Genomic DNA, 10700 nt, shown 5'->3' with positions numbered 1-10700 from the left:
CTGTGGACAGGGACAGGTGCATGAATAAATCAGGAAAAGGTAAGATCATGTAAAAAAGCAGCACATTAATCATGGGTGACCTTAATCGTCATGTAGACTGTGGTAATCAAATTAGCAGATGTAGCCACAAGGTTGAATGTATAGAGTGCATTCCAGACAGTTTCCTAGAACAATATGTTGTGGATCCAATCAGGGATCAGATGAGTTTGGATCTAGTAATATACAATGAAGTGGGTTTAATGAATTATCTCAATCTAAAAGATCCCCTCAGAAGCAATGTCTATAACATGGTTGATTTTAACATTCAGTCTGACATTAGGAAACTAGGGTTAGAAACAATGGTGTGAAGTTTATGGAGAGGTAGTTACAAGGAAATGAGGCTAGAGTTGGTTGTGTGGACAGCGTAAGGAGAATGGCAAAATAGATAACTGAGGGACAATGGCAGAAAAGAGTTCATGGCTCACAGCAAAGATGGATCCTAACAAGGAAGCAAGATTCTAGGAAGGAGATAAACTGTTTGTGATTAACCAAGGAAGCTGAGGATAGCATCGAATTGAATTTCAAAAACTGTGGCAAAGGTTAATGGTAAGCCAGAGACTTGTGCAAGTTTTAAAAGATAATCCAAGAATAATAAAAAGTGAGAAAATAAGTCTGTGGGTAAATTACCAAGTAATATAAAAATTGACTGTAAGAGCTTCTTTACGTATATGAAAAAGAAAGACAGAAACCAAAGTGAACATAGGCCTCTTAGAGAATGAGGCTTGGGAAACCAAGAGATGCCAGGAGGGATTGATTATTTGAAGCAGAGATGTAAGCTCTATCTGAACAATAAGGTTTCCAAGAAAGCATTCTATCCTCCATGCATTCCTCACTAATCATACTCAGAGGACCTTTAACAACCTGGGGAGGTTCCATCTCCAATTTGGCCTTTTCATCAAGACCCCCAACCTCTCCACCCCCTATGAGATCCTTGCCCTACACTGACATCATTCTGGACTTACTCTTGAGGGAACCCCACTCTTGGCCATCCTTTGCTACTGGTGCTACAATCTGATTGGTTGAAAGGCTGTGGTGCCCTCCACTCTGGTTGGTGGAGATGGGTTTCTTGTCAACCCAATGGGTGACAGAGCAGGAATCTCCCCCCTCCCCAAAATTCCTGCCCCCTGTATTCAGGATGTCTTAGTGCACAGGGATGGCATCCCCAATGCCTGAACCAGAAACCCCAGGTAGCAGTCCTTCAACTGGACATGATGGTTTTGGAAAATACGTTGGGAACATGGCCAAACAGGTTCTTCCAGTCGCCGATGGAGAGAGTGGGAGTATCTCATGGTCAGTGTAGGACAGTATCTTATCCCAAAGAATGGTCAAATCCAGAAGAAGTCCCTGGTTCAACGCTGGGAAAGAGGGAAGGGTGAAAAGAAGGACAAACCTGAGATGGGATCCAAGAGAGGCTCCACACAAATGCAGCATCACTCACTCACCTTAGAATTCCAGTAGTGAGATTATGTTTCACCTGATGTGGACATTGCTGGCAAGACCAACATTAGGGGTCCAAGACTAACTGCCCTTGAATGGAGTGGCTTGCTTGGTTTGGAGTAACGTGTCAGCCACACCAGAAAATTCCCTTCCCTAAAGGCTATGACCTGGTTATTGCTTTTCAGAATTCCTCTCTCTTCTTGTTATTCAGTATCGGGTAAGGTTCCAGCACCTCACAGGAAGGGTTTTCCTGGTCCTCTCAGTTTGATTGGCAATGATCAATAAATCGAAGAGTATTGAAAGGCACTGTAACTAATCGGATAGGTTGGAGTAGACAGCATGTAAAATCATTAAACATACACCGTTTCAGGTAATTCTCTCAATGCTGTAAATAAATTAAACCACTAATTCCTCTAGATCTACTTGCACAGGCTCACTGACAGACCAACAACATCAAAGTGCATTTATATAGTACCTTTATCACAGTGACAATTCCTGAACGGCTAAAGAAACAAAATTTGATTATATGACATGTCAGAGGATATTAGACAGGTGGTGAAAATCGTCCTGGAGAGGGTCTATAATGATTCAAGAGAGAGAGAGAGGGAACTCTTCAGAGCTTAGGACTAAGGCTACTGAAGATAGGGCTATAGTGGGGGGTACAAGAGTGGAAATCTGGGGTGCAGAACAGGCCAGGGTTGGAGAAGTGTAGATGTTTTCAGAGATTTGCAATGAGAGAGAGAGAGACTCGCTGAGACCCTTGTGGAGGGAGGAGGAGAATTTCTTCAAGGTGAGTACCCTTGGAAGACGTTTCGCAGTGAGGTTAGAATGACTAGGAGAAAGTGAGGATTGCAGCTGCTGGAGATCACAGTCAAAAGATGTGGCACTGGAAAAGCCCAGCATTTCAGGCAGCATCCGAGGGGCAGGAGAGTTGACGTTTCAGGCATAAACCCTTCATCAGGAATATGTGAGGGTGGGGGAGCTGAGAGATGAATGGGACTGGGAGTGGGGGCAAGCTTTTCATCTGTAAAACTACTCCCAGGGACCCTGTGAATTCACAGAGAATGTGTTCCAACCACTCAACTGTGACTCAGATTTGGTATCTGCTGTAATATGCATTATCTACCTGACCTCCTGCAATGGACCATAAACCACCCTCCCAGTTCTTCTTACAGCTTCCATCGAAGCTATGGGCATTGTGGGTCTACCTACAGCACATGGACTGCAGCGGTTCAAGAAGGCAGCTCACCCCCACCTTCTCAAGCAGCACAGAAACAGGCCATTCAGCCCAACTCTTCAATGCTTACTGTCATACAAAGGTATCCTCTCACTCCTCATCATCTGAGTGTATCTGCAGATTCTCCTACTCTCTCCTCCTTTCCACTAGTTTACCCATCCGTTCATCTCAACCGCTCCCTGTGGGAGAGACTTCCACATTCTCACCAATCTCTGGAGGAAGGTGTTGTACCTGAAATCCCAGTTGGGGAACTATCCAATAGTAACTACCCTACATTTATCTCGGGTATCCCATATCCTCAATGTTGGGCCCCTGTACCCAAGCAGAAACATCTTATTGTGTAATCTCTCGTAATCTTAAAGGCCTCTGTCAGATCACTCCTCAACCTTCTGGATTTTACAGAAAAAGGCTCCAGCCTCTTCAATATTTCCTGAGGGCTATAACCTTTCCATTCTGATATCATTCTTAATTGCCAATGCTCATGTAATTTTAACAACATTGCAGCATAACTGCTCACAGTGCTCGCTGTGTGATCAAACCATAGGTTCACTGCTTTTCAATTCTATGCCTCTAGAAATGGAACATGGAGGACTGCAGATTATACAAAGTACAAAATGCTTTGTACAAAATCATCTGATGGTAATTTCTAATGAAAGCAGGAAGTGCATCACATCCACAAGTGTCCATTCACTCCATCAGCGATGCTCAGTAGCAGCAGCGTGTACCATCTACAGGATGCACTGCAGAAATTCACCAAAGATCCTCAGACAGCACCTTCCAAACTCACAACCACTTCCATCTAGAAGGTCAAGGGCTGCAGATACATGGGAACACTGCCTCCCGGCGAGTTTCCCTCCAAAGCACTCACCATCCTGACTTGGAAATATATTGCAGTTCCTTCAGTGTCACTGGGTCAAAATCCTGGAATTCCCTCCCTAAGGACGTTGTGGGTCTACCCAAAGCAGGTGGACTGCAGCTCACCCCCAACTTCTCAAGGGGCAACTAGGGACGGGGCAGTAAATGTTGGCCTAGCCAGAGATGCTGACATCCCTCAAATAAGTAAAAAGGTTTCAGAAAAGTCCCTTTCAAGCTTCCAGTGTGTCTATTCATCACTGTGACAATGTGTCTCCAGCTAATACAATACCTGCTCTACATTCCCAAAATCTTCTGTTTATATTTCAGATTTCTAGCACTTAAAAGTTCCAGTTTCATCCTGATTCTAAACCTGAGCTTCATTAAAGAGAAATGGTCCAAACTGGAAACATTACAAGGTGCTTGTTCACAATGGTTTTTATTGAAAATGTAAATGGTGTGACACTGAAAACTCCAAAGCATGGTGTGTGCTGAGGAAATGGGAAACCAACAATTCACTTCCTAAAGATGTAACTGTTGGCACTGTTGCAGTTTTCAACAGAGACCCCAGGAGCCAATGAATTGATATCAATTAGGAACAAAATACACTGTCAAAGAGAGACAACTCCTCCCAGACAGAATATTGCAAAGACGTATAATTTAGAGCTTGCTTCAGTTAGGTTCAGTTGACAGATCTGAAGATGTATCTAAACAGCTTTTGCTTTGTCAAACAGTGCGTTCATTTTCTCAGGAGCTTAAAGCTTGAAATGTTCTCTTTTTACCAGCTGCCTGGGATCAAAAACATTATAATTTGTTTAGTTCACAGTATGGAACAGGACTGGCTCCATTTTGCTGCTTTCCAAGTTTTTAACTCCTCCATCCTGTCAACAACCATCATCAGTTTCTCCCACAGAAAACGGTTCACTTTTCATTAAAGTGTTACTGAAGCCAGCCGCAAAGCCACATTTATTAAATGGGCACTGACCTGTGACCTTCGCCCCCTGGAAGAATAACAGCAGCAGACGTATGGGAACACCATTATTGCTGAGGGAGTGGGCCATATCCCAGTCAGCCATTGTTGACTGTGCACCAACATCATGAAACTCACTACCTCACAGCACAGTGGGGGTCTCTCCATCAGACAGCAGGGTGGGGGTCTCTCCATCAGAGAGCACTGTGGGGGTCCCTCCATCAGAGAGCACAGTGGGGTTCTCTCCATCAGAGAGCACAGTGGGGGACCCTCCATCAGACAGCAGGGTGGGGGTCTCTCCAATAGAGAGCATAGTAGGGGTCCCTCCATCAGTGAGCACAGTGGGAGTCCCTCCATCAGAGAGCAGGGTGGGGGTCCCTCCATCAGAGAGCACAGTGGGGGGTCTCTCTATCAAAGAGCACATTGGGGGTCCCTACATCAGAGAGCAGGGTGGGGGTCTCTCCATCAGAGAGCACGTTGGGGATCCCTCCATCAGAGAGCACAGTGGGGTTCTCTCCATCAGAGACAATGGTGGGGGACCCTCCATCAGACAGCAGGGTGGGGGTCTCTCCAACAGAGAGCACAGTGGGGGTCTCTCCATCAGTGAGCACAGTGGGAGTCCCTCCATCAGTGAGCACAGTGGGAGTCCCTCCATCAGAGAGCAGGGTGGGGGTCCCTCCATCAGAGAGCAGAGTAGGGGTCCCTACATCAGAGAGCACAGTGGGGGGTCTCTCTATCAAAGAGCACGTTGGGGGTCCCTACATCAGAGAGCACGTTGGGGGTCCCTCCATCAGAGAGCAAAGTGGGGTTCTCTCCATCAGAGACAATGGTGGGGGACCCTCCATCAGACAGCAGGGTGGGGGTCTCTCCAATAGAGAGCACAGTGGGGGTCCCTCCATCAGTGAGCACAGTGGGAGTCCCTCCATCAGAGAGCAGGGTAGGGGTCCCTACATCAGAGAGCACATTGGAGGAGGTCTCTCCATCAGAGAGCACAGTGGGGGTCTCTACATCAGAGAATACCGAGGGGTCCCTCCATCAGAGAGCACAGTGGGGAGTCCCTCCATCAGATAGCAGGGTGGGGAGTCCCTTTATCAAGCATTGTATATTACAGCTCTCCAGCCCCATCTTTACCATGGTGGTGTGAGTAGTAAAGGGGGTAATTAACTGCGGTTCTACCCGTGATGCCTGCATTCTGAGAATGAACGTTTATAAAATGATTCAGTTTTGTACCTGTGATTGCCAGCTAACCAAACAGGTGGGTCATTGTTGTCAGTGTTTATCAGTCAGCAATTCACTCAGAACACGTGAAAATATAAAAGGGCCTTTAAATGTCATCTCAGATTGCATTCTGTCTTTGTCTCTCCTTCATTCTCTCAAATGTCACTGTAAATATACACAATACCAACACGTCCCTCTCTCCTCTCTTCCCTAATAACATAAAGGAGTGCACGTTTGTAAAGTATTGTCACAATTAGCCACTGTTCAAATTGTTCTGAATTATTGGTTAGGTAGAACAAAGAATAAAGAACAGTATAGCTCAGGAATAGGCCCTTCAGCCCTCCAAGCCTGCACTACCTCATTTTGCCCTTCTATACCAAAACTGCCTTCACTTACAGGATCCATGTCCCTTTATTCCCTTCCTATTCACGAATCTGTCCAGGTGCATCGTGAATGCTGCTATTGTGTCTGCTTCCAGCATCTCCTTTGGCAGTGCGTTCCAGGCGCTCACCGCCCTTTGTGCGTAAAGTTATCCTCACACACCTCTTTTAAACATCTTCCACCCCCATCCCGACACCTTGTATCTTTGTCCCTTAGTAATTGACCCCTCCACCCTGGGAAAAAGTCTCACACTTCCCACTCTATCTTATAAACTTCAATCAGGCTGCCCCTCAGCCTCCTGAAAATTCCTGCCAGGAAATTCCTTTGTTGGCATCTCTCAGTCTCCTTGTTTCTCATTTCCCATCACTGACACCTTGGCTAATATTGTGATTGGTTTTGTTCATAATTCAGCATTGAATCATAAAGAGAGGGAGGGCTCCCACTTACATTTGCAGCTGAGAGGAAGAAACGTGATTTGCAAGCAGGTCCTTACTGTTCACTGCCTCCCAACACATTCTTCCCCAGAAACCGGGCAGCAAGCTAGCTCAGTGTCTAGCCTCTAGCCTCGGGCAACTGGCTGTGTGGAGTTTGCACATGCTCCCTGCAAAGATGTGCAGATTAGGGTGGATTGGACATGGGAAATTGTCCATAGTATTCAGGGATGTGTGGGCTAGGTGTGTTAGCCATGGGAAATGCAGGGTTACGGTGATAGGGTAAGGGGATGGGTCTGGGTGGAACGTTCCGGATGGGCCAAGTGGCTTATCTCCGCAGTGTAGCGATTCTATAACTGGAAGAGGCCTTCTGTCTGTTCAAAGTGTCACTTACTTAAAACTTTGCTGGACCGATCGTCTCACATTCAGAACATTACATCATCACATGGTTTGTGTAGACTTTCATCTATATTCCAACACCACATCAGTACACCCATATTGCAGTGACTCTCCTGTATCGTTCCTCTTGGTTAGCGGTAGTAATCCAACAAATAAACACCCCCACTCTGTCATCTGAAGTGTTAAACTTGTCATCTATCTGATCGTAGAGGGTCAGTGGAAGCTGGAAATTTCTTAACGGAATTCTCAGAAATGAGAACATCAATTCTTCCATTATATTCACTCATACACACACACACATAAACACACATACACACATACACAGGCACACACACACACATACACAGGCACACACACATACAGACACAAATACACAGGCACGCACACATACAGACACACACACATACAGACAAAACAGGCACACACACAGACAAAACACACTAACACATACAGATGTGCACAGATGTAGACAAATACAGTGACATGTATACAGACAGATATTCATTCAGACATGCACACACACAGAAACAGACAAATGCAAACAGAGACAACACACTAATACATGCAGGCAGGCACAAGCACACATGGTCTGTTGCAAATAGACATAGACACATGCAGAAAGATGCAAAAGTGCACCTGCACATCCATACACATACATACGGCAAATACACACACACAAACACACATACACATAAACACACACGCACACATACACAAACACACACATAAACACACACACACACATACACATATACATACATACACACACATACACACACACACACACACATAAACATTCATGCACATATACACTTACATACACATACACACACACGAATGCAACACATTAGTATTTCTGAACAACAGCTAACATCTGAAATCTAACAACCACAATCTGACCTTCCTCTCCATCCCACTCCAGGCCCCCCTGTCTTGTTCTGCCTTATTTTAAACCTGGGAAAGAGGAGAGGGTGAGCAGCTCGGAGAGACTGGAGATGATGAAAGTTCTCTCACCTGCAGAGACGAAGAAAATGCCCGCACTGAGAATGATGTTGTGTCGGGTTTTGTAGAACTCACTTGCTGCGATGCAGAGGCCCCCCATAAAGAGCAGGATGACGCTGAGGATGGGGAAGATACTGGAAGCTCGCACAGCACCTGGGAGGGTGAGAGGCAGGGATTGAGTGGAATCACAATTGGGGGAAAGAGAGAGCGACAGGGAGAAACAGAAAGAGAAAAGAGAATGAAAGAAACGTTGAGAGAATTTAGTTTTGTTTTAGCAGCCCAGGTGCACTGATTCACAAACCCAAACATTTCAAATCACCTGTAAACAAACTCTTGTTATTACTCAGGGGTCGGTGTGTACTATATTTCAGCTCTGTCTGACATCTTCATTCCAGTCAATGCACTGTTCATTTCTTCTCAGTTCATTTGTTCAGACAAAGTCAAATGTAATTACATCATGTGGGACTGACCCTGTAGGAAAAGCTTTGGCTCCAGCCAGGCCAAAGGGCACTGCCACTTCAACATCAACATTTAATCAATAATCCATCCAAGATCTACAGGATGAGCCATGTCAAATTCTCAGGAAACCCTCTGAATGTGAAGCCCCTCCCCCCACTTTGTTTGCGGATTTGGGATGATGATCCAGGATCATTTACAGCAGGGACAGGCTCTGTGGTTGGCGGAGCGCAAAGGGATTTTCCCCATTCCTGCGTCTTCACAAAATTCAGAGAACACTGACATTGAGACATTGAGTGTAACAAACATTGCCCCTCAATCCCACAGGAAAAGGGGAACTGAGGCTGATCCTGGATCTCTGTGGGATAATGTTAAGGAATAATTTGAAAAGCACTGTTAAACTGTGATGACAATGTTGCATTACCCGGGCTTGTATCGCCTGGAGATTAGTAGGTCTGATCGAGTGGTGGATTTAAAAAGGACTAAGTGTCCTTGTGGGCGGTACAGTGGCACAGTGGTTAGCGCTGCTGCCTCACAGCGCCAGAGACCCGGGTTCAATTCCAGACTCAGGTGACTGTCTGTGTGGAGTTTGCACATTCTCCCCGTGTCTGCGTGGGTTTCCTCCGGATGCTCCGGTTTCCTCCCACAGTCCAAAGATGTGCGGGTCAGGTGATTTGGCCATGCTAAATTGCCCTTAGTGTTAGGTAAAGGGGTAAATGTAGGGGAATGGGTGGGTTTCGCTTCGGAGGGTTGGTGTGGACTTGTTGGGCCGAAGGGCCTGTTTCCACACTGTAAGTAATCTAATCTAAATGATGTAAACGTTGAGATTCTGGTGTTGAGAACCAAACAACTCAGCAATGACATCAGGAAAGTGTTTTGTACAAATAGGTAAGTGGGAACCTGGAATTCTCTCTCCTAAAAGCCTCAGTGATTGCCTGTTGGAGTTTGCATGTTCTCCCTGGGTCTGCGGGAGCTTCCTCCGGGTGCTCCAGTTTCCTCCCACAGTCCACGCAGTTGGGGCAAAACGAAACCTCCAAACCTTTCATCATAAGGTTCTTGTTGGGTAAAGCTTGAGAAGGGATATGGAAATTGGAGTTGAATTATCAATCATCCAATCTAAAGGCAGAACAGACTGGAGGGGTTGAAGGGCCTCCAGCTGTTTCTTTGGTTTGCAAGTCACCTCATCTGTAAATGGAGTTGAAAGCTGTGCTGAGGTTGGAGGTGCATGAATTGAATTACAAACTGGAGAGTTTTGCTTTCCTTGATGTCACTGGGCTGGGGCAGGTGCCAAATGTTGGGTCAGAGTGAATCTTTTGTTGTAAAATAGTCCAGTACAAATAGACAGCAATGATTGGCCAAGGGACAACCAGACTCATTAGCAGCAATTGTTTCAACAGATTCCTTGTGGTCTCTGATGTAACAAAACCTCTTGGTGGTGGTAACTGGTTTGCAACTCAATCACTGCATCGATTATTCAATGGAGTGTAGGTTTTGTGTTCCCCCTTGCTGGATGCACATGTCTCTTTTCAATACTGGAACAGCTTCCATTGGATTACATATCCCTTCACCATTAGCCCATTGTGCATCGTTTGCAATAAGCAATTCACAGGAACAGGTACAGGCCATTCAGCCTCTCCAATATGATATCCCCCACCAGTAGATCATCTCTATTTCAACCCCATTTTTCTCCCTATTCCTTGATCCCTTTACCCAAAGAAATATCAACCAGTTTCATTGTTGGAAGCTCCAGTTGCCTGCTAATATCTGCAGATTTTTGGGGGGCACAGGTCCAAATTTCCATGACCCTTAGTGTGTGAGGCAGTTACTTCCTGATTTCATCCCTGAGCAGCCCAAGTCTGAATTTGAAGCAACAGACAGATCTCTGATGAGAAATAATGTGAGCATTCCTTCCCGTGAGCTGTGATTATCTTTAACCCCAGTGTGAGGGGGTTGGGGAGGAGGTGCGGGAAAGCAGTACGGATATGGGGAATGGTCACCAACACTAACTGGATGTAAGTGCACCATTTGGCTGTTAATCCACGATTCTGAGCTGATGGAGCCTCAGACTCCAGTCTGGGGGAAAGTCTGCAATAGGGTTTGAACACTGGACCATGTGTCCCAGCCTTGGAAAAGCTGCCATGAGGCAAACACCCATTGGGTTGGAAGCATCAAGCAATATTTATGGAGGGGTCTCATTGGCTCAGCAAGTTCTATAGTGAATAGCTAAGTAACTTCCTCCTGAAATGTCCATGCCTCTTGTCCTTTAGGGAATGAGCTC

At 45.8% G+C, this 10700-nt stretch overlaps 1 protein-coding gene across 1 annotated transcript in view; it reads right to left on the bottom strand.

Annotated features, from left to right (window-relative positions):
* cacng2a (calcium channel, voltage-dependent, gamma subunit 2a) overlaps nt 1–10700 on the bottom strand; it is a 446167-nt gene that overhangs the window by 17461 nt on the left and 418006 nt on the right. The window contains exon 3 of the mRNA XM_060849439.1: nt 7979–8119. Coding sequence (XP_060705422.1) covers nt 7979–8119 — 141 coding nt within the window. The remainder of the gene's footprint in view (nt 1–7978; nt 8120–10700) is intronic.

The sequence above is a fragment of the Hemiscyllium ocellatum genome, chromosome 33 (genome assembly GCF_020745735.1).
Source record: "Hemiscyllium ocellatum isolate sHemOce1 chromosome 33, sHemOce1.pat.X.cur, whole genome shotgun sequence".
In the NCBI taxonomy this organism is placed as follows: domain Eukaryota; kingdom Metazoa; phylum Chordata; class Chondrichthyes; order Orectolobiformes; family Hemiscylliidae; genus Hemiscyllium; species Hemiscyllium ocellatum.
Note: the sequence above shows the minus strand (reverse complement) of the source record. Positions and strands in the feature narration are given on the sequence as shown.